The sequence below is a fragment of the Homalodisca vitripennis genome, chromosome 1, assembly GCF_021130785.1.
Source record: "Homalodisca vitripennis isolate AUS2020 chromosome 1, UT_GWSS_2.1, whole genome shotgun sequence".
In the NCBI taxonomy this organism is placed as follows: domain Eukaryota; kingdom Metazoa; phylum Arthropoda; class Insecta; order Hemiptera; family Cicadellidae; genus Homalodisca; species Homalodisca vitripennis.
The window spans coordinates 145,883,386-145,909,379 of record NC_060207.1 but is presented as its reverse complement, the minus strand read 5'-3'; the positions used below and the strand labels follow the sequence as shown (position 1 = coordinate 145,909,379).

The following is a 25,994-nucleotide window of genomic DNA, read 5'->3' as shown; positions in this document are numbered from 1 at the left end:
GCACCAATTTTATAATTTCTTTAACTATAAGACTTTTGAAACCACTTTCATAAGTACCAGTTCTAAAGCAGGAGAATCTGCTTAAGATTAGTATGATATCCATTCAATATATTTTAACTGGACATCAAAATGTATCTCCTTTCTTTTATGTAGAACTGTACATTTAACATTAGCTTTTCATACTGAGATCTAGCGAATAATTTATTTGGTTCTAGTAGAAGTAAAAGATAACTGTGATTCTTTCCTTTTAACCAGTTCATAATATCACACTATTATAAACAATCAATGTTGAATTCTTAAATACTGATTTATCCACAAATGCACCATAACATAAAGAAATATAGGTACAGAGCCATACTAAATGAGAACATGAAAAGGTATGAAAATGCAGCTTCACCTTTCCTCTAAAACTTCCATTTATTTCCTCTTTACTCGTATTCTGCTATTAAAATTTTCCATTATACAAAATGATGGCAGTAAAATACAAACATAATGGAAATTTCTTTGATTATTAGTACCTTTGTATTAAATAGATCAGTTAAAAATACAAATGCTTTTCAAACAAGAATTAATCAGACTTTAGGGAAATTGGCACTATTAGGCACATAACAAATCTAAAATGATAACATTTTAAAAAGTAATGTAGCCTACCTAAATCAAAATGTATATAATACTTTTTTCTTGAACTTTTTGTTCATATCAAAACGTAATCTATTTTCTGGATAGCCCTCTAAAGTTCTTGTACTATGATTCAAAACCTTTAAAAATATTTAATAATAAAATTGCATTCTCAAATTATGTTTTGTAACTAACTTTTGGTGGTAAAGAAAATGATCAAATATCTAAAATTTATTCAAAAATGTTATACTGATTTACAAGTATATAATTTATAAAGTTTATACCTACTTACATACATTTTATCAGAAATTCTATGCTGATTTCAAGAATGTATACTGTACGTTTTTTTTTACTGTAAATTTTTACGTATAAATGAATCTATTATTTAGACATCAAAACTTTATTGTTATCCATTATTAGGAAGTTCTACTCATTGATACTAACAAGGTAGGAGTATGCTACATCATGTGTCCTGCAAGAGATTTCACTGAGTTCAATCACTACATTGAAAACACACAAACCGATACTTATGACTTTTTATTTGTGAGGCCTTTCGATAGCAAGGCTATCTTCTTCAGACACATCATAAAAGTAAATATATTTTTAATAATAGTTAAGACATGTGATTTTAAAATTGATTTGTCCTGTGTGGCGTAGTGTGTAAAACAGAGATAAATTATTTCTGTAATTATACTACATAAATTTTGAAAGTTATTTTTGTAATCTTTGTGTAAGTAATATTGAATTTTGTATTGGCCCATCTTTTGTGTTTGTTTGACATATGTAATAGGATTCCCATGCATTTTTTAATATCTTGGAGTGTTAACATGTTTTAATAATTTTAGGTTTCATTGTGATATGGTGTGCACATTATTAATACAGTAGTGTGCGATTGCAGATTTTTCTTCTGTTGAATTTAATGTGGGAGTATTTATCTTGTATGATTTTTTCCTCTTGTCTGTCTAATTTATTTCTTATTACAGCCATCACACTTTATTTTATATATACCAGATTTATTAATAATATCTTCAGCATCTTTTTGAGTTTTAAATTTATTCTTCAAGTTACTTTTGGTTTTATGTATGACATTAGTGTTTGTATGTTTTTTAATGACCTTTGTACATCATTTGATAAATTTGTCCTTGTAATGCTAATCCAATTTGTTTTTGTATCTGTAAATGTTGTTTTTGACTTTTTCTTGTGTTTATTTTTAGCTTTTTTAAACATATATTCAACTAAATCAGTTTTACATCCATTAAAAACAGCAACATTTTTTTTATAATGAAGTTATTTTTTAAAATATTTCTTGTGATGGAGGAGATGGCAAAAACTGTACTCAGAAGTTTATTTATTCTGTGATTTTGTCGTTGCCATCATGGTTACCTTACTATAACATCAATACAATACAAGTTCTAACGCTTAGCCAAATCCCATGTAGTGACATGTACTATTATCAAAATCAATGTTGCCTTCATAGAAATCAATCTTTATAAACAACTTAAAATCTATAGTGGTTTTTTAAAAATAAAGCGGAAAGACAGAAATTAAATTTTTCCAGTTCCTCGAGTAATTAGCTTCACTAACCCTTATTCAATTATGTAATCATACACTGTTATTAAAGGAAAAGAGTCAATTTAATAATTAGTGTTAATATCAGTCAATATGTGGAAACAAACAATAAACTGCTTGTGCTTTTATTCCACACACATTTCAATGCCAGCTGTGAGGATAATAGTATAATGTAATAGGAAAAGTCGCTTAGGTGTTTGTTGCATCCAGGAACTCCTCCAGGGTGTAGAGTGGAGTCTTGACAAGGAATTCTTGAAGTGCTTTCTTCAGTGCGTTTCCAGTTAGCAATTGGAAGTCTTCTGGCAGTTGATTTCTGAGTTTTCGTCCTATGTAGGACGGTTTTCTTTCAAAGAGGGCTGTTCGATGGCGGGGTAGAACATATCTGGAGGCATGTCGTGTGTGTTGTAGTCATGGAAATCGTTGTAAGTGTCAAAATTGAGTCTGTCAACATGTAGAATTGTTTCGTATACATACAAGGCTGGTACAGTTAGAATGCCTAAATTTGGATATGCTTCCCTGCAGCTTTGTCGAGATTCAAGATTGGCGAGGGATCTAATTGCCTTTTTTTGAAGGGTGAGTATCCTTTTCAGGTTTTCAGTAGAGCTGCCCCAGATGATAAGACCATATCTAATGTGGGACTCTACCAGTGCGTAATAAGCAGCTTTGACGGATCCCTGAGTACCCACTGATTTGAGTCGCCTCATAACGTATATGCCTGCGCATATTTTATTGGAAATGGTGCTCACATGATGACTCCATTGAAAGTGTACTATCGATAGTCAGGCCCAGAAATTGTGTTTCACTAACCCTTATTCAATTTATGTAATCATACACTGTTATTAAAGGAAAAGAGTCAATTTAATAATTAGTGTTAATATCAGTCAATATGTGGAAACAAACAATAAACTGCTTGTGCTTTTATTCCACACACATTTCAATGCCAGCTGTGAGGATAATGAAAACAGACAGATTATTTTTAGTGTTTGGCACTAGCATTGTATTGTGTAAGGGCTCCATGGTCAAGCTTCTGACCCCCGTTCTCAACTACCTAGTCTATAAAGAACTGTTTGATGTTTAATATTTAAAAAAAATACAAAACATTATAAGCTAAAAATAAAATGATTTAATGTCGTAATGTAATGTTATTGTATGTATATTATTAATAAGTTTTATTTTAACAAGTCATAATGAGTTCAGGTACACATTTTAAATTTAGGTATTTTTACAAGTTGTGTGTATTAAGCAACAGATCAATTTTATAAGTATCTTCTCTCAAGACAAGATTTAATCTTCTCACTTGTTTTACTGCATACTAGCTGTATTATTGATAACATTGGAGGCTACTCTTATCTTACTTGCATCAATGCAATAATAAATAGTGTGCTATTTGTCTGGTACCATTCCATCTTAGCTTAATACAAATTTTGTTTAAGAGCCTAAAACCTGTTTCATAGGGAGTATGATAATTTAAAACTAATACATAATATGTTTTAATTGCTGGTATACTATTTTGACAAATGACACAATCAGAACATTTCTAAAATTTTAAGTAGTAAAATCTATTATTAATGCTATAAAACCACCTGAATACTCAGTCAAAATAATCTTTTGAGAGGAACTTTTCCATAAAATAAACACTGCTTACTATTTTTAAGTATGAAGTGGGGTATAATTCATACCTCAAATCAAAGAGCAACTCAAGACAGTTTTGTTTGTTGTCACCTGCACACATGAGGACGCACTCTTTTCTCCGCCATTTGTTAGAAAGGACTAGTAGCAAAAATGGCGACTTGTGAACAGAAGGCTTTTTGTGTTCTGTAGTAACTGTGCAAAGTGCATTCCGCATAAAGTTCGGTTGTGATCTTGCAAGTGATAATAACACACACAGATGGTATTATCATATGAAGCTAGTCATGAATCAGAAATTCCAGTGATGACTGTTTGGAAAGTTTTACAGAAACACTTGCAACTACATCCTTATCGTTTGCAGCTGTTACAGGCTCTAAAACCTGCAGACTATGGTAAACATACCAATTTTGCTAACAAAATGTTGTTACACGATAATGAAGATTTTCTGGATCATGTTGTTTTTAGGGATGAATCAACATTTCACCTCAGTTGATATCTGATCACTCACAATGTACATACCTGGAGCTCAGAAACCCCTCACTAGACAGTAAAATTGCAACGAGTCTCCTCTAAATTGAATTCTTTTGTGCCATATCACAACGGAAAGTTTATGGGCCTTTCTTTTTTGGAGAAGGAACTGTAACTGGTCTGTCTTATCTTGATGCCCAAGAACTATGGATATACCCTAAATTGGAAGAAGATGAACCACAGAACTTAATTTAGCAGCAAGATGGTGCACCGCCTCACTGGCATAGCTAAGCACACAATTGGTTGAATGCCACTATACCCAACTGCTAGATTTGCCACAAGGGGCCTAATGACAGAGCTTGTTTCCTATGGCCTCCAGTAAACCCGACCTGATGCCATGTGATTTCTACCTTTGGGGATTCATAAAGGTTTGTGTGTATGTGCCTCCACTACCAGCTGACCTACCCAACTTAAGAAACAGGATTAAAGCAGGTGTTGCAACAATTACTTTAGACATATTGATCAAGTTAGGGAAGAACTGGGCTATCGACTTGATGTGTACCAAGTGATAAATGGAGCTCACATGGAACACTTGTAAGCTTGTTGGTTTAACTATTTGAGGTGCTCTTTAATTTCATGTATTAATTATAATTTTAAGTTTTATATAATAAATACTACTAAACGTTACAAATCCAATTTTTGTTTATAAACAACTGGCGTTACATCAAATTGTTCATGAAAAATGGTAGAAATTAAACATGTTAAAACTTTTTGGTTATAATGAACTAATTCTGAGAAAATTAAGTTTGATGGTGGAAATATCCTCAGGTTGAGAAGAGTCTGCTGATACATGATTACACTAATAGGAGACATGTGTTAATTAGGCACCAATAGAAAGAATAGGATAGTTACTTTTATACATTTTAAAACTCATTAAGGATTCCAATTCTGAGAGAACTGACTCTAAAAGATAAATGCACAGAAAAATGTATTTATTTTGATTTCTAGCACATATTACTGAAGTTTAGTGTATAGATTCAAAGATATATTTAATATGAGACTTCAGTTGCTTCAAATTTCCAGGATAAATAACAAAATAAAGTAGAATTAAAATTACAAATATAGTTAATGTTTAAATTTTCAGGACTAAATAACTAATAATATGTATATGTTATATAATATACACTAAAGAATATGTTACATATAACTGTATATCCATAAAATAAAACTTACTGTGTCCGGATGTGTATTAAATCTTTGATATAATTCTTCTACTGATATTTTGTGAAAGTCGATATCCAATTCTTGTTTAAGGTCATCTAAATCTCCTTTTTTCTGCTTTTTGGTCCTTCTCGACTGAAAAAAGAAAATGGAAAAATTAATTACATAACATTTTACAATATGTTATTCAGTTTATTTTTACAAAATTACTTACATAATTGACAAAAGGGATTAATAAACATTAAAAATATACATAAACCACAGTTTGCAGAACTACCTAGTAATGAAAGTACTGATGAAGAGAAAAATACACATGTGAAGCTGATATAACACATGTACAGAAAATTCATATATACATTCTATTAACAATAATACTGACATTATTACATGCAATGCATCAAGTGTAGTGTAGCAGACAATACTGTCAGATCTCTCACGTTGGGAAGTAACAAACTAATCATATGATACGTCAAGTGTAATGCAGCAGACAGACAATACTGGTAGATCTATCACGTTCACATATGAACTAATCATATGATACATTTACTAAAAAAATATATTCACTAGCAAATATATAAACGGCAAGGTTGACTTTAAACTCTTCAAATGGTTTGTAATAAATTTTAATGCATTATGTATTTTTTAGCTGGTATGGTTTGCTGTAAATATTATGTGCAGTGCCAATCTGACAGATGGTTACACCTAGATGGATAATTTAAAACTTTTCGGGGTTCACTATAATTAACCATACAAGTTCACAGAGTCAGAACTGGCTTTATTCATGTAGACAAAAATAAATCAGAAACAAGTGGCTATTTACGATCTGCGCCTTAATTACTGAGTGGATCATTACTGTTATGAACTGTAATCGCATTTCGAGGCCACATGCTTGTTTATTGTGCATATTACAGTATTTAGAATTGTTACTCATCCAATGGGGTATGTAGTAAGAGTGGTATGGTAGTGTAAATTTTAATAGGTTATCAAGTAAGTGGTGAATTTATTGACAGGTGATAAATCTTATTTAATGACAGTAAAATTTGACAGTTTATTATTAACTAAAATATACTGCTCACAAATATATTACATGAAATGAAATATAATATATATGAAGTGGAATGAATTAATGTAGCATATATACAGGGTGTAATTATTAAGTCCTGATATGCCTGGATATATTCCAAACGGATTGAGATATCGATGTACAACCTTCACCATACTTATTAAAATACTTCTTTTTGTATTTTTGGGGAATAAAACTTTTTTACCCCTTTCAAAAGGGGGTAATTTTAAATTTTGAAAATACATCCCCTATCTTGTGACGTCTTTTTGAAGGTTAATTAAATCAAAACACAATAACACTAAGAAAATATTTCTATGATGTTTCTACCAAAAATTATTGGCAAATGCAAAAAATAATAATCTGTAGGGACAACGCCTAAGTTTTGCGCATACCAACACAATGTATGCGTGATATCTTTTAAGTAAGACTTTGAGGTGTCCACTTTATCCCTTTACATAGTATCTTAACTAATTATAGTAGTGTGTAAAGTTTTCATAAGAGGTGTCTTTTTCTAGGTGGCATTACAATGTAAGGGGTTATTTGCCCATAACTTTTGTATGGAACATTGTAGAGAAGTTGTCTTAATGTCATTGCAATTTGAAAATTTAAAGTTACCCCCATCAACCCGCTTTTGAAAGGGATGGGGTAAAATCTTTTTAGTTTCAGTATTTAACCATAGTGTGTTAATGTACAGTGATGATGGTTTAATACCGAAACACGTGTATGGCAATACAATAATTTAAAAAAAAGGGTTTTAGTTGATTATTCATTATACTAATACAAAGATAACCCTGTAATGTAGACTTAATAACATTTCATATATATATATTCATATATATATATATGAATCGGAAAAAGTAAGCGCTCTGTGGTGTAATGGTAGCACATTCACCCGGCAAGTGAGAGATCCGGGTTCGACTCCCGGCGGAGCAAGTACTTTTTGCGATTCAATGTTTATTGAAATTAAATAAGGCTATTGCCATTTATAATGTTTAACGTAAATAAAAGTCATTTGACAGTTATTTGGTCTTCCGATCATATGTTAGTTTGCTTATTTAAACGCATATGTGACAGATACGGCCAAGTACAAAATAATTGAATCGGAAAAAGTAAGCGCTCTGTGGTGTAATGGTAGCACATTCACCCGGCAAGTGAGAGATCCGGGTTCGACTCCCGGCGGAGCAAGTACTTTTTGCGATTCAATGTTTATTGAAATTAAATAAGGCTATTGCCATTTATAATGTTTAACGTAAATAAAAGTCATTTGACAGTTATTTGGTCTTCCGATCATATGTTAGTTTGCTTATTTAAACGCATATGTGACAGATACGGCCAAGTACAAAATAATTGAATCGGAAAAAGTAAGCGCTCTGTGGTGTAATGGTAGCACATTCACCCGGCAAGTGAGAGATCCGGGTTCGACTCCCGGCGGAGCAAGTACTTTTTGCGATTCAATGTTTATTGAAATTAAATAAGGCTATTGCCATTTATAATGTTTAACGTAAATAAAAGTCATTTGACAGTTATTTGGTCTTCCGATCATATGTTAGTTTGCTTATTTAAACGCATATGTGACAGATACGGCCAAGTACAAAATAATTGAATCGGAAAAAGTAAGCGCTCTGTGGTGTAATGGTAGCACATTCACCCGGCAAGTGAGAGATCCGGGTTCGACTCCCGGCGGAGCAAGTACTTTTTGCGATTCAATGTTTATTGAAATTAAATAAGGCTATTGCCATTTATAATGTTTAACGTAAATAAAAGTCATTTGACAGTTATTTGGTCTTCCGATCATATGTTAGTTTGCTTATTTAAACGCATATGTGACAGATACGGCCAAGTACAAAATAATTGAATCGGAAAAAGTAAGCGCTCTGTGGTGTAATGGTAGCACATTCACCCGGCAAGTGAGAGATCCGGGTTCGACTCCCGGCGGAGCAAGTACTTTTTGCGATTCAATGTTTATTGAAATTAAATAAGGCTATTGCCATTTATAATGTTTAACGTAAATAAAAGTCATTTGACAGTTATTTGGTCTTCCGATCATATGTTAGTTTGCTTATTTAAACGCATATGTGACAGATACGGCCAAGTACAAAATAATTGAATCGGAAAAAGTAAGCGCTCTGTGGTGTAATGGTAGCACATTCACCCGGCAAGTGAGAGATCCGGGTTCGACTCCCGGCGGAGCAAGTACTTTTTGCGATTCAATGTTTATTGAAATTAAATAAGGCTATTGCCATTTATAATGTTTAACGTATATATATATATATATATATGACGGCCATATACATGACATAGACATAGCTGACAGCCACGGTTCACTCTAGTTTGGTTATTATACGATTAATATTATGTACAAATTATGCATTGTATTAAATTCAAGTACAATAAATACTACGTAAGTAATATCAATATTAAAAGAGATAAAACCTAAATAATTACAAATTAACCGAGGTAATTATTAATTGAGACAAAAACTACCCTATTTTTTAAGTTCGACCAGACAATACATATCTATAAAATTTAATTGAAATAGATTCAGTGACTTCAGAGATTCAGCGTAAATGAACATCATAACACAAAATTTGGTACATAAAAAGAGATACATATATAGTTAAAATATATTATACTCCTAAATTTTTAAAAACACGTCAAAATACTCCAAATGGATAGGAACCATTCTCCTAGTTCTCTTTCAAGTATTTTCAGTTTTTTCAATACTTTCACAGCTAGTACATGAACATATAATATACCTGAATAAATTATTTATTAATTACAGATGGTTATATCGTGAACAATAACCTGAAATAACATTAAGAATAGTAATATAAAAGTAAGAATTGTGTCAATAAATGAATTAATTAATAATTAATAACAGTTATAAAACTGTTTGAATAACTGATAGAAGCTGATAAACTACAAGATATAATGTGGCATCTCCTAAGAAAATGCAAACAATCTTAGATTAAAATATTTAGTGATAAAGTAAAATTTACAAATAAGTGACACAAAATAAAGAGTTAAAAAAAATACAAAATGTAATTAATAATTGACATACAGTGGAATGATTGACAGTCCGTATATTCTCAGCCACACTGACTTCCGCTGCTCTCCTATTACAAGATCAAGGTAGTTTTTTAGTAGCAAATCTACTACCAGGAATTATGCATTTTACAAATCTCTGAATAGGATACAACACTTGGAAATGTGGCCTGATTTCCATTTAAGACTTTTTTATAACAAATCTTAAAAGCATTAACAGGGAATTTCATAGGTTGTCTGTATAAAATCTGATGATCGTCACGACTCTGTTTGTTTACTTTAACAGCTGTGTTTCAAATTTTTTCTATTTTTATATTGGACACCTTTATCTCAATCACCTGGTAATCGTCTCTACATAGTCGTCTTGTGACAGTTTGCTTTTCACATTTTATACCATCGTATACACAATTGCATTAGTGTATATACATTGTGTACCTACATCCTGAGTAATCTTGTAACATTAAGAGAACCTACACTCCTTATGATCTTCAATATAACATTTTAATATAATTAGAAGAAAGAACAATGCCTTGGAAACTAAATGAAATACTTCAAATTTAAATGCATTGAGGTCTTGTGCAGTACGTTGCATCAAAACAACAAATGTTTGGAGGCATTGCAGCACTGAAGATCAAAAACCCATATGAGCGGTTTGAAAGTTCCAGGATTATTGTTTAAGCTGCAAAACATGCAGGTCTGCACCATTGCAGCACTTCAGAACACTGTTTATTCTGCCTTTATTTAATTTTATACTATTGGAAGCCTACTTTTGGAAAATATTTGAATCTGGAAAATTCTGCAAACATATAGAAGTGTTCCTAAAAAACTTTGCAAACAACTGCGGGTGACTTTTGTACTGTTTTAAAGAGTTTTTCAAGGTACCTTAAGTTTTTTAAGGGGCATAAATTACAAAAATAAATTTAATAAGTCCAAACTGTGTATGCACAATCATATATTTAAGTGACATTACGTGCATCCTAAATTTTGTTGGTAATTAAATCTTAAGCACAACTGATACCAGTAACTTATAACTCAAAACAATTCTGTAGAATATCTTGGGACTGAAATTACATACAAATTCATAAATTCTAAAGCATCTCGGAACAAAAATGATGGTGTGCTCCGAAAATATGTCAAGAAGTAACATGCTCCACCCATTTACCTAAAGTCTGCTTCAACACTATCACCAGGGTAATCCTTCAGATTGCCAAGTTTTAGCCCTTTTCCACGCTAGGATGAGTATCTCAAAGATTGTTAAGTCTGCCAATTAGCAGCTTTGTGGTCTTCTCAAGTAGCCCATTATTTCTAATGTCCTTCCTCATCAACACATTCCACTGTTCTACACTCACATTTTGCTGTGATACCTCCAATTCAATATTAGTTTACTCTCTGTAATTATATTATTCCCATACGGAATTAGCAGAATAATGACTTAACTGTCTCAAACTTGTAATGGAGAAAGGAAGGATGGTTTCTCTGGTTCATAGGAGGAGACAAAACTAACAAAAGGTGAGGGGTTGCCATCAGACTGACAGATTCTCTCAATGCTTCTAGTGCGCTACTACCTTTATACCAAAGACCAGATTTCAGATAAGGGTTCTTTTGAAAAAATTACCCACTATTAGGAAAACATTTAATTAAATATTTAGTCAACCTTGGTGATGAAATGTGAAACAGGCTGTTTCCAGGAGCAGAACATAAGTGGCTTTAGTACATAAAATTATTTAAAAAATTTTAAATAATGACAGTTAATTTAATAATGGCAATTATTACTATTACTGTATAGAAAAAACTAAACCATATGATCTATATTAGAACTGAACCTAAACAACTATATATTATAAGGTATCTATCTGAGAATTTAGTTAATATTTAAACAAAGATTATTCCGGAAGTATCATATTCCAAATACTTTAATACATAACAGATATCATACGCTTGGGAATAAATAATGGATGTGATGACAAAATTATACAAACTTATGTTTTGCTATTGAGGGAACAATTTTAGCTAAAGTAAAATTATTTATTAGTATGTCTATAACCATTTTGTTACGGTCATAAAAACCAATAACTTTGGACTAATATATAATTGTTCATAACACTGACATTATCACAAATGTATTATGTTGTTTTAGCAAAGATAACACAACATATGTAGGCCAAGCTACACACTAAAACAGTTTTTATATTCAGTCACATTTCCTTGAATGATACAAACACTGATTTGACAATATTAGCATATTTGCATCCAGACATCTTTATACATTTTCATCAAGGAAAGAACAAGAGTCAAATAATTACAACATTGTCATGATATGAGGTTTACAGAATTTTGGTAATATAAAAAACTGAAATTGGTTAAAATATGTCACTGTTTTCTTTCAAAGGTGAGTTTTGGTTGCAATTTTGAACTCTTTAAGGTCTTAGAATCACAATTTTTCACATCACAAGTTTTGTGGAAGCATGTTGAATAATTTTACTCCATAAGAGAGTTTCTTGGAGAAAAATGTACGACTAGTTCTGTGCATTGGTAAGCAGAAGTCATTGTCATGTTGCATGTGATGGTCATGGATATTCATCATTCTATACAAGTTTCCATGTGAAACAGCAAGAGTGATAACTTTGATGATGTAGATAGTTACCACTGTGAGATTACCAAGGGTTTTAAAGGTCTCTTCACAGCTATCTTGAAGTTGAAGGCCTAGCACGACCCATACAATGCGCTTTTTCGCAACATGACTCTTTAGAGACTGTCAATTAAAGAAATGCCTTCTTAAAGAGTTTTGAGGGTGCCATTAAGTCAATCTACAAAAAATAAGTGTGTGTTACAGTATCAATATTGAGTTGGCAAAGATGGAAACTCAGATCGCTTAATCTAGTTTGCGCAATTCATAACTCAACCCATTTAAATTCCCACATAGACAATATTTTAATTAATAACTTGAATACCAATTTTGAAGTTGAAACCATAGATGATCAATTTGCTGATTATTTGTCAAGTATCATTTCTATTTTTCTATGCAGTTAAAATGTATTGTAAACTAACAACAATAAAAAACCATTGAGTGTTTGCAGGGTGAACAATGGGAAATGACTGATGAACATATAATAGGCAATCTCAGTGTAGATAAACTCTTTTAGTTTTTTTTTAGTAAATATGTGAACCAGTGGCACTTTTGTTCTCCTTTAATTAGTAAACCGAAGAATTCTCAGGGTAGGTTGAACATCTCAGGGTAGGTCATCGTAAAGTAGGGGTAAAATTCACTGGTTTGAACAGTCTAGCAAAGGAAGGAGAAACCAGGTTACATTTTTGTATGTATATAAGCATCTAAGGCAAATTAATTCTCAACAAACTTCACTTGTCTTGTCTATAATACTTACATGGCTTCTAGAAGGACATATAGGACATGGCTTCACTTAACATATGCCAAAATACAAGCTTGTAACACTACATCGATATGGCAACCAACAGTTACAAGGCAGCATGAAGGATAATTAAGCAAGAAAATTCCACTAGTGTGTCTCAGATTGAGTCGTGGACCCTAAACTTGCCACTAGGAATCAGTTAAATAAATTATTAAAAGTCGTTTTGCTGCAGATTCTTCTATTTCTGACTTATTGGGCAATAGTATTGTTCCACATACTTTTCTACACTGGCAAGATATTGAACCATCAGATGCTATTGGTGTTGTAAATAAGCTGTCAAACTCTAAAAACATGGATTATTTTAGTTTGTCGAATAATATAATCAAGGGAATTATCGAATATATTCAACAGCCACTGGTGTTCATCTTTAGTAAGTGTCTTGAGTTCGGTTGCTTTCCGGACTATCTGAAGGTTTCCAAAGTAATTCATGTCTACAAAAAGGTGACAAACATATAGCACAAAATTATCGGCCACTTTCTATTGTTCAAATCTTGTCTAAAGTTTTCAAAGCTCTTATGCACAAGCACCTTTCTCTTTATTTTGAACAAAACAATCTGATATCTGAATCGAAGTTTAGATTTAGAGAGGAAAGATCCACTACTAATACAGTAATGAAAATTATTAATTACACACTTAAGACGTTTAATAGTACAGAATCTGAAGTTTTGTCACTTTACGATCTTAGTAAGGCGTTTGATTGTGTCCCATTTATCTCTATAGTAGAGAAACTCAGGGTTTATTTCAACTCAGAGATGTCATGTAAAGTAATTACTTCATATCTTGAAAATAGGCAGCAATATGCATGTGTGAAAGGATCTAACTCAACAATGAAAACTGTTACTATAGGAGTACTTCAGGGTTTCGCTCTTAGTCCCTTTTTTTTAGTTGCAATAAATGATTTGCCGAACAACCTCAATATAAACTCGGTCACCTATGCAGACGACACATCGCTTTTGTAATAAAAGTATAAATTAAACGACTTGCAAGCAAGCAGTGAAACTACTCGACTAAAAGCAGGAATCTGATTTAGTTCAAATGGGCTTCACTATACAGGAAAAACCCCCAAATATCAACAGACCAGACATAGTCAATAAAGTTGTTGGAGGGTCTTGATCGATACTAAATTAACTTGTTCAGATCACGTAGAGAAGTTATGTAAAAGAATCTCAAGACTTAGCTCTTTGTTATCCAAGATGATGGACTTAATAGCCACAGAATTATTGAAAACTTGCTATTTTGGTTTGTTTCAATCACACATATTACATGGCCTTATTCTCTGGGGGTAATTCAACTGCAACCTATAAGATCTTGCTTCTTCAAAAGAAGGTGATGAGGACTAGTTGTAGAATGGAACCACAAGATCACTGTAGGCCTTTATTTGTTAACAACAAAACTTTAACAATCATTAACAGATACCAAATTATAATATTCGCAAACATTCATATTCTTTTAAGCAGGAATAAAATTCGTAATCACTTAACACCCAATAGATACAAATTAGATACACCCAAAAATAGATTTGTTAAAATTGGATCATGTCGCCAGACAAAATGAAATTCGATTTTGTAAGATATTACACAATGCAGCCTGGAACACTTTTTTAACAAAGTCTAAAAACATGATCCTTGATTGGCTGCCAAGAAATCTTTTTTATACAATTCAGGAATTTTTAAACTGTGATGTGGAGAATATTTTAACTCATAGGATTTTATCTATATATCTTTTATAAATAATCTAATTAACATTTCATTAAATTGTTTTCACTGTTTTAGTCTTATTATTTAAATTTGTTTCAGTGTTAAAATAAATACATTTATTAACGATTCCTATTTCAATTATGTACTGATTAATGGAATAAAGAATTTAAAGAAGGCATAATAAACAATAAGTTTTTTTTCTGTTGGTGTGCTTACAATCTCTATTCTTTTAATAGTAAAGCAGAGAATCAAAGATTTGTAATAAGTGACTATTTCGCCTTCATATTTCTTTTCATTACTTATTTCATGATATCAAACATCAATTGGTAAAACTTCAGAAAATATGTATATATAGGGTGATTCAAAAAGAGCGCCGGTTTTGAAAAGACCGGTAAATTTTATTTAATCGGTTGGCAACAATGTTTGACCTTTATTCTATTTCTGACTACATTCCGATTGTTGACGCAGCTGATATTTCTCTCATTAGTGCATTCTGTGTCTAACCATGGAGAAGTTTACTTGTGCGCAACGAGTGTTAATAGTGAAAACGTTTTATCAGAGTGGAGAGAGTTATGCGGCTACTGTTAGGCGACTTCACGGTACTCTAATGAATCAACAGTTCGCAGACTAAGGATAAAGTTTCAAGAAACGGGTTCAACAGTCGACCTCAAAAGTTCTGGACGTCATCGTTGTGCCCGAACTGAACAGAACATTGAGGTGGTTCGTGACAGTGTGGCTGTTAGCCCAGCGAAATCAATACGTTGCCGTTCTCAACAATTGGGTTTAAGATGTTCTTCTGTATGGAGAATTCTTCGGTATGATCTCAAATATCACCCCTATAAAATTCAGCTGACGCAACAATTGAAAGTGGCAGATCACCAGAAGAGACGACAGTTTGTTGATTGGGTATTGAGAAATTCGCAGGAGGAAGAAAACTTCGCAATGAATATCATCTTCAGTGATGAAGCGCACTTCCAATTGAATGGATTTGTTAATAAACAGAACTGCCGTATCTGGGGTTCAGAAAACCCTCGCATGATTAACGAAAGGGAAATGTGTCCACAACGAGTGACAGTTTGGTGTAGCTTTTGGTCGGGCGGCGTCATCGGCCCTTATTTTTTTGAAGATCAGGAAGGGCAAGCTGTGACAGTGAATGGAGACTGATACCGTACGATGATTAGGGAGTTTTTGTGGCCTCATTTGGATAACATAGACATTGACCAGTTGTGGTTTCAGCAGGATGGTGCAACCTGCCACGCTGCCCGTGAAACAATTGTGTAGCTCCGTGACCACTTTCATGATCGCGTCATTTCTCGTAATTCCGACCATCAATGGCCACCAAGGTCGTATGACTTAACACCTTGTGACTTTCATCTTTGGGGTTATCTAAAGTCATTAGTTTATGCCAATAAACCCCGAACCATCAATGAGTTGAAGGAAGAAATTCGACGAGTTGTCGGCCAAATTGAAGTGGAAACTTGTCGTGCAGTCATAGCTAATTTCATGGACAGAGTTGTTGCGTGCCAGCGTAGCAGAGGATGACACATGCATGACATTATTTTTCATACATGAAATCGGAAGGTTAGATGAACATATTTATGTATTTAATTTCAGATTTTCATTAAAATAAATCTCTTAATTTGATATATCAAAACCGGCGCTCTTTTTGAATCACCCTTTATATATATATACATATTTTCTGAAGTTATATATATATATATATATAAAATATATAACTATTATTTTTAGTCTGTGTTCAAATCAAATTTCCAATCCTTTTATAATATCATATCATAAGAAGAATCCCAAAAGCCTAATTTTAAATGATTTTAACAAGATTTTTCTGTCAAATAATGAAATTATGAATATTATTACTTTATTACATTAGCTATAAAGTGCTTTGACTTATGGTTTAATATACCTTATAATAATGATACTTTATGTCTTGGAATGAAGCTTTTTAATTGTGCTATGGGTTAAAAATGTTTATATATGCAAATAAGCTTCATTACCTACCCATATCTTTCAGACTTTCTCAAGCCTTTTTAAAAAGTGCATTATATTTACCTGTCTAGCCAGATTACTGTGAATTCTAAAAACAATCCTTCAAAAGATTTTGAAACTAATTTTATTATGGATTATGGAAACCCTTATTTTATGGTTTGGAGAATTCATAGATATTATATGGAGATAATTATTAGTATAAAAAATGTAATAGGCCTATATAAAATTACATTAACTTAAAAGATACTATAATGTTAAATATTTAATTTTATTATTAAATATCAAAATTTACTGAGAGCCATAGTATTAATATTTATTAACTAGAACCACATTGTTATTTAATCAGTCTTTTTAATGTTTTAGAGAAAAGAATGTTTTTAATAACGTTTCATAAACAAATTCAAATTTTAATAGAATGTGTACAATTTGTTTTTGGCTATTAATACCATTGCCTTCATCTTGGATTCTACAAAGCTTTAGTACAATATCTTTATATGGAAACTGTAACCTGACTTTGTCAACAATTAGTAAAGAACACAAAAAAACCATATAAACCTAATCTAACCTAGAGCACAGAGACCGACATATAAACATGTGTATCTTTCTGTTTGTAAGAGGTATTATTACTAATATTTAATACATTATCTCAAAAATAGAAAAATTTGATAACAATTATCTTGTATCATAAACACATTTTATTTATAGAATCGTTTAGAGTAATATAGTATTCCTCTAAATTTATTAAAACCAATTGTGTATAATAGTACGCTTCAAAGAATTATGTAAGAGCAGAGCAGAAAACCACCGGCTCAACGATTAAAACATAAAACAATGTTTTCATATAATTATTAATTACATGTTTAAAGATATTTCATGTAAACATAGATATTTTTAAGTGTATAACATTTATTATAGTATAATAACCATCATTACAAAATTCAACTTACACAAAGTTACACAAAAATTTATTTCCATCCAAAACTAGAAAAAACATGTATGACATATAAAAACTATGAAATAGGAACATATATTAGATTAATAATAATACTGAATTGATAACAGTTGATGAAAAACACAATGTAAGAGTATAAAAAAAAGTTAGTTACATGTATTAGAATCCAAGAGTGTAGGTCCGTATTACAAAGAGGAATCTGAAATAAAGTTAGTAGCAAGAAAATAAAAACATTGAGAAAAAGAAGTTAGCACCGCACCATAATATTTGTTGAAAAGCAAAAGTGAAGAATAATTTCTCCAGAAACACCAGCCAGTGCAATTTACAAATAAGGTGATGTGCAATCTGAAAAAAAGCTGTGATGTGAGTTATGATCATGAAAAATACTATAGTACAGTGAAGAAGAACCAGTTAATAAAGTCATAAAATTATAATACAGAAGTTTACAAGAATAAACAGTTTAATTTCAATAACACAGTTCACAAAGTAATGATAAAAAAGCCAACTCCTCATGAATATTTGTATTAGTACAGTAATTAACATAGGAACCAAACATGGATAGTGGGGAAGACTTCATTGAAATTTTGAAAAAGGTATATGAGAATGTCCTACCATAAAACTATATTGTTCATTTTCAATAAAACTCACTTTTCCCACAATTACATGTTTGGGTCCAGTTTAACCAGTAAAGAAAACTGAAGGAGAACAGAAAGCAACTGTCACCAGAAGAAGCAAAGTGCCAGAAGTCGTCCTAGAAAAAATATGTTGGATTACAAAAGTAACAAGACTTACATTTTTTGTACTTTCTTCAGTATTTGGATGGAAACAAGTTTAAAAGTTCCCAAAACTTAGAACAAAATTATTTTATATTTGTGTCTGTGGTTAAAACATAGGTACGCATTAAAGCATTGTCTTTTTTGCAAATTATCAAAATTAAATTTACTGAAGAAAATAAACCTGTAAATCTTGTCATGTGAAATGTTGGATAGACAATATGAAGAGTCCATGCACGTGTCCACCTCCACCCAAACTGCTGTTATACCTTGACTTTGCCATCTGCTGTCTTGTTGTCATCGGGGGCGGCTCGCACTGTCGCCACACGGTACGAGTCAGACCGGCCCTGTAACATGGCCACATCATCACCACATGTCATGTCACCATCAATCGGTTTAACAGAACAAAATGAAAGTGTAGTCCACGATGATATATAATGTCATAGATACCATTATAAAACACAGTGTACTCCTCACTAGTACAAATTTCTTGATAACACACATTTTCTCAATCCTTGTGAATCTTACTCAACATAACAAATTATAAACTGTAATATAATCATCGATACATCAAACATTGGGGAAAATACACATACCATAATATATCTATATAGTACAAGCTATATACCCATGAATTTAGCCTTAATACGATGAATCTTTCACGATAATAATCCTAGTATTTTAATTTAACGCACGGAACAATGACTCATACAGGTCTAGACATTACATTTCTTCACTTCTGTAAAAACATCAATGTCACTCAATAATGCAAACCTCATGAATCTTTCTAAACTAATTTGAGACCTTTTGTCCAATTCCTATTATGGGAAATAAATATAAGTACAGTTAACTTGTGTGGAACTTAGATGGAAAATGAACAAAAACACAAGTAAAATAAGAAAAGAAATAACATTAGCATCAACGCACTACAATAGTACGAACTATCCTTCCTTTGAAGAGAAGGCATAACTACATAACATTTGTTAAACATTATGTTATGATTGCATTACATCGGAAGAAACAATGTTTATTTTTAAAATATGTATTTAAAAAAAAAAGAACGATCAATATTGCCAATAATGAAGGAAACAGTGCAAATGATGTAAGAGCCGTTTTTATAAAAGTTTGTCAGATTTCTAAGTTGTAAATACGAGTATATATTTCAGTCAAGCAGGTTACATTCCAATTGCAGAATTCTTACAACAATAAACACGAGTTTAAAATATTACATGATGTTACATGTTAATACTCAGTCGAGTTTAGCAGTGTCCTATGACACTGGTGGAGAGGTCCCCTATGCGAGGGGACTCGTCTGATACATCCCATTGATTATTGGCGACTAGTTACGACACAGTCCGGCACACGTGAGCTGCTGCTATAATGTTACCAACATGAAACCTTCTTGGTCTGGGTTGACCATCATGTCATGTAACACCACTGCAGGTCTAAACCACCTATGTATGTGGATTTAACCGGTTAGGTCTTGATCAAACTGTCCGCATTTACGTCATAACAGGTTCCATATAAGTGTAGAATTACACTTTTTTCTTTGACCCAAGACTGCGAACTGATCATGATATAAAGGATAAGAAAGTATAAGTCTCTTCATAAGTAGTTCAAAGAATTACTATATTCATAAATGAAAAAAGTGGAGGATTTCATTATTATAAACTAGTGTAGCAAAAATAATTAAACTAATATTTTGCACAATGTCAAACCAATCAATAACCATTCTTACACTTAAGAGTGGTTGTTTTGCCAAAATAATCTTTGGGACAAGAAGTACAATATATATATATATATATATATATATATATATATATATATATATATATATATATATATACATACATATGTTGGACTGAAAAGCCTACTACAGTAAAAACGTGTTTACTTGATTTACATTACATAGGTGCAACAGCAAACGTTTTTTGTGATACTATCTGGAGAAATCTTTTTATGCTTATACACATCTCACAAATGCATTTTTGTAATGTCCTGATTTAGAAATAGTAGTTATGATTAGTTTAATTCCCAAAAAGGAAATTTAAGCCTACTTTGCGAGCCACCAGACTCACTGCATTTGTTTATACCCTTGGTATTCGATTTTATAATGAATTAATATTTGTTAATCTGATAACATACAGAATATGTTCTCGCCTACCAATCCTGTTTGCTATATCACCATATTTCCTTGGCTCAGTCCAGGAATTATATATCAATATTTATACACATAATCAGTATCATATCCCTTTATACACCAGTAAAAACTAACACAATGCCTCCTCAAAAATTTTATTCTAAAAACTTTCATTTGGTGTGTGTGGTGTACTTTGTAGCTGTTGTAGACTCATTGCGCTCTCTTTTGTGTAGTCACAAAGCAAATGGTTCATTGAATCATGTTTGTACCTATTTCTTCAGTTTTTGTTCCTACAGCTACAACTGTAAATATTCCTTCCCATAATGTCAAAGGAATCAATTACGAGTACACTGCAGGATCATATCCACAATTCTGTTCAGTAAATGTCCAGAGTAAATTAATTGGTTTGAAATAGTTATTGCTGCCATCTATTATAAAAATTAAGATAGTACTATTTGACACTAATATTTGCTTCACATGACAGCTGATATTTGATGATGCAAATAATTTAGTTTTTTATTGTCTATTATAACAGTAAATAAATTATCTTTAAATTGTGTTTAGAGTATTTGTAAGTGATATTTCAGAGTACAAATATGTCTATGTTTTATTTTGATATCTAAGTAATGTTCCAAATCAGTCCACTAAGTTTTGTGTGATTGAGTATCACAAACCTTCACATTAATAACATACATATACCATCATCGAACTCAATGAAGCCTAGATTGTAAGAAACCTTCATGCAAAATGTTAAGTATCTTATATATTTGTCCAGCTACAACAAAAAATAAAGGCAAAAAATAAGGCCCCAAAATCTTGTGCATACAGATACGAATAAAGGTTTTCCAACCCCTAAAGTGTAAGGCTTCGCTAACAGACAATCAAATATTACTCAGTTGAAATAATATAACAAACACTCACTTCCATCTGAATCCGAACATAAAAGGAATAATGTGATGTCATATTGAATATTTTGGCTTAATTTTATTAGCAGATCAGAAAATAAATTATAAAAGAATAAGAGATGGAAATAACAGAATAATATTAAATTATGAGAACAACCAGTCTGATTGTATTAAATTGGAAAAACCTAAATTTGGATGATCAATCACTGAAAATGTGTCAGCAAATGAGTCAGCCCATATTATTGAGTAATCAATACTCTCAGTTCACAAACAGACCAATCTACTGAAATTGCTCCACTACCAAAGGAGAATTATAACTGAATAAACACGTCAAACCCAGCATATGAAAGCTTCTTAGGAATAAGGAAGAATTATTATATCTAAATTACAAATGTCATAACTTTTACTATATAAATTTATGATTTGCTTAATAAACACAATTATATTTGTTAGTACACTCCACACTATCACACACCACCAAGTGTGAAACTACAGGAATATTACAATTTAGAAAGATATTCAAAAACAAAAGTGTGATATCTAAAGAATTTTTTTTTAAACAATGCATGTATAAGTGTCAATGAATACTACAATAATTCTAGTTTATTCTGATTCTAGGAACTTATATTAAGCAAATAGACTAGTGCCTATCTTCAAATAAATTGTCTCCAAAAGTAAGGTGTATTAAAATTTATTTAAGCTGAGTACAGCACTTCTAGAGTGGGTGCTGTATAAAATCATAACTGTCAAATAACATCATTAGTAAGATGAAATTCTTCATCACATTGTGCTCACAATTAAATTCAGCGTATTACAGAATACACTACAAATATAAGATGTAAATTGTTGGTTCTTGTATAATCTGTACTGCTGATGTAACAACCACGTTCTATAACCAGAGTGACACTATCTACGCAGAAACACTGCAACACTAAACCACATCCCATTGGAAACAGTTGATAACAAATAACTATAACCTCTTACATCACGATTCATATCCAAAGTAACTGAATTCCAACTTATACAATATGTGCCTTTTGTAGTTCCAAATATTACACTTTATCTGTTATCCTAGTGCTAAAGTAAACGTTTTCCAAGCATCCAATTGAAATAGGAAGTAAATAACAATTTGTGATAAATAATGTCACTGTTATCGAAAACAGAAAGGATTTATTTATAGTACACACTAAAAAATGTCAGAAGATGAATACTACTGATGAATGTACTGTACTTTAACTCAGAATATTAAGACATAAGGAAAACAGTTGGATTATGATCTCTATGATAAAGTGTTAAGGACTTTACTCAGCTATATTTGACAATGAAATAAATATTACAACCAATCTTGTATTAAACAGAAAACTACATAGACAAAACTTAAATGCCACACTAGCCTATAATGCTTGTTACATCAGTTTTAAAGAACATACATGGCTGCATTAATTTGCTGTTAGTTTGTGGTATGTTAAGGTTGTACAATCACCTTTGGTTGGGTTAATTTTTAGAAATTAATGTCATGGTCACAGCCCTTCTCACACAAGAAAAGAAACATATTTTTATCCACTGCACAAAGGATTACAAGCATTATAAATACCATCATAAATTGTGTGACCAGATTTAAAGAGGCTGTAGATAAGGATATGGATACAATAATATGAATTACAACTACAAAAATTGCAAATTTTAAAATGAAATTTACTTAAAAAATGTGTTTTTATGGAAGATATTGCTTGGGGGAAATGATATCATTCTCTCTAGCCATATTTCATATACTATTGTAGATACATCCAATTCTTATCTTCAGCCTTGATTCAAAGGTTACTTAAATTACTATTTTAAAATGTCTTCAGTTGCCAAATAGAACAGTCAAAAAATAGTTTCTATTTTACCTGTCTTCAGGATTGATTTCTTAATAATAATGGAATTTCTTAATTGATATCGAAAAAAAAAAATACGTGTGAAATACAGGCATTGTACTTCAATCATTTGTTTCCATTGATTTGGTAAATACAAAAACCTACAGGACAGATTTAGATGAAATTTGGCATTTACTTAAGCAAGATATCAAAATATAAGCATATTTTTATTCTAAAATACCTTCTGGAAATACCCTTGAATGTAACTTACATTACTTATAACATCTTTCTCTTATGAAGGATACAATACTGATTAGGTATATAAATGTTGATATAATTCCTAGACTAAACTAAGGAAATACGATGATATAGCAAACAAGAATTGGAAAACAAAAGCATTTCCTGTATTAAGTTTTCAGATATTCATACCTTCAAAACACGAATACTGAGAGTACAAACAACGGCAGCAAACCAAATGGCTCGCAATATAGTTTACAATACCATCTAGGAAAACAAACTAATTGTAAATATTATTACAAAATCATTATGGAAATCGAACAATGCCTGTGGCAAATGTTCGAAATCCTACTATACTTTTAAATCTTTCATTGTCAATATCAAGCTTTAACAAAGAATTGTACACCAATTCTGAGAGATTATTATGTGCAAATGTGATTGAACATAACCTATATCATTTCAAAAATTAGTTCAACCTATAAGGGGTTTTTTATTTCAACTGAAATACTGAGTCTAATTTAAATCCAATAAATTTCAGGTTGAAATCACACATCAGTTCATTTTGAAATCTAGGCAACCAGGCGCCCAAAATATAAGATGAGGTTCCATTTCTCCTTTTTGAATTTGATTTCTTTTTTTGAAAATTACACATATTGTACACAACAGCTGATTGCACATTTGTTGTTCATGATATTTAAACTCTGTATTATTAATATTATTATCATTGGTTAACTAATATGTTGGGTTTAAGATCTGTTTGATTTTATTCAGTGACATTCTGAAGGTGAGTTTTGGAAAGTCAAAATATTAATATGTTCACTGATTGTTCTATTCTGTTTTGAATTCAACCTCACGGCAAAATTATCTATAAGTCTATAAATATTGTTTAAAGAGGCAAAAAAGCAATCTCAAATTGGAGTCGGAATTAATTCAAAACAGAAGTGCTCTTACAAGCGCGAAACCTGAAATAAGTCACACGCAATTTCGTTTAGTCTCGTAACCATCAATACTCAAAAATATTGTCAAAGATATTCAATCAGGTACATGGAATGTTGCAGAGGAAATCGACTTATTTAGTTGGTATTTATAAAAACCACTCTTTGACTTCAGAAACCATCCAGTTACCATTAGTACCTCTGGAGTGTTTTTGTGCCATTTAAAGACGTTATGTCTATAATGACTCTGCTATTCAGCTGGAAATTGTGTGAGTAGGTGGGTTTGTGCTAGTTATTTATAAAAGTATTTAACTTTTATTTCTTGTATTCGGCTTCCTTTTATCACTATAAATTATCAAAATCCACTGACAATTTTACCTTAATTACGACATTATTTAGCTTTCTACTTAATATTATATTCTTAACTCATCTCCTTCTTAACTCATTGCTTTTTTGAGTACTTAACTCTACACACATTCGATGTTCATAGAAAGAACAATATTAAGCTTAAACAAATGTCGCACTTGTACTTTGTCATGAATTAATACATTCTGATTTGTTTCTCCATAACAATTGCAGGAAATACTTAAATTCTTATTCAACTCTACCTCTAATTTTTCACAAACACTTACAAATTATAGAAAAATTTGTAACATTATTTGTTATAGTAAACTTCTCTTAATTTCCCTTCCCAAAAAGCAAAGTCAAAGAATGGGTTATGAAAAATATTAAACATAAATGTTTGCTTTACAAATAAAACCTGGAGATGAATTTCAAATGATACTTATTATATTTAAAAACCAATGTGTTTTCTTCATGCCTAAAATACATTTACAAGTCTTTAAAAAAACTATGGTGCTTTTATTTGAAAAGTGTTCATGTCATATTAATATATAATCTAACATCAAGTTGGTATAGTTAGAACAGGAAACAAAACCATTATATGAAATAAATTATGGCATGAGTTAAAAACCCAGTAACTATGTTGTCATACAAAAAGACAGTCATTTATCTGATGTGTTCCAAAATAACATAACAGTAGGCTCTTTGTTTGTTTCAATCAGCTGAGGGATTATAGTCACGGCCAGTTCATTCCATCCATAAGTGAAAAACACAATTCCGACAATACTAACATTGTACCCTTAAGTAACTAAAGATACATGTAAATAAGTTCCAGGAAAAAAGATATTAGGAGGTACAATATCCTCACCCCCTTTTATTATTTGGCCCCTGATTACAATTAAAAGTATAACATTTTATAAGAATATAATTTATAGATTAAAACTAAAAGTATTCTTTTACAAGCTTCAAAGTTTTGGTGGATTTGAATTTTAAAATTTGACAAAACAAAGGTAGTAAAAATATCAAGAAACAAGGAATGCTAAAAAGATACAAAGTTTCACTATTAGTAAAATATGAAAAATTTATAATTTTAATGTTGAGATAAACTAAAA

The 25,994-nt window shown here is 31.3% G+C and overlaps 1 protein-coding gene across 7 annotated transcripts in view; it reads right to left on the bottom strand.

The window, feature by feature from the left end:
• The window catches only part of LOC124373301 (sodium/potassium-transporting ATPase subunit alpha), a 254,626-nt gene that overhangs the window by 62,318 nt on the left and 166,314 nt on the right, over positions 1-25,994 (bottom strand). For 5 of the 7 annotated variants that reach the window (XM_046831695.1, XM_046831700.1, XM_046831692.1 and 2 more), the window contains exons 2-3: positions 18,737-18,814; positions 5,518-5,640 (exon numbers count right to left, since the gene is read on the bottom strand). In XM_046831695.1, the coding sequence (XP_046687651.1) occupies positions 5,518-5,640; positions 18,737-18,814 (201 nt within the window). The remainder of the gene's footprint in view (positions 1-5,517; positions 5,641-18,736; positions 18,815-25,994) is intronic. The other 2 variants (XM_046831710.1, XM_046831714.1) reach the window with 1 other exon arrangement.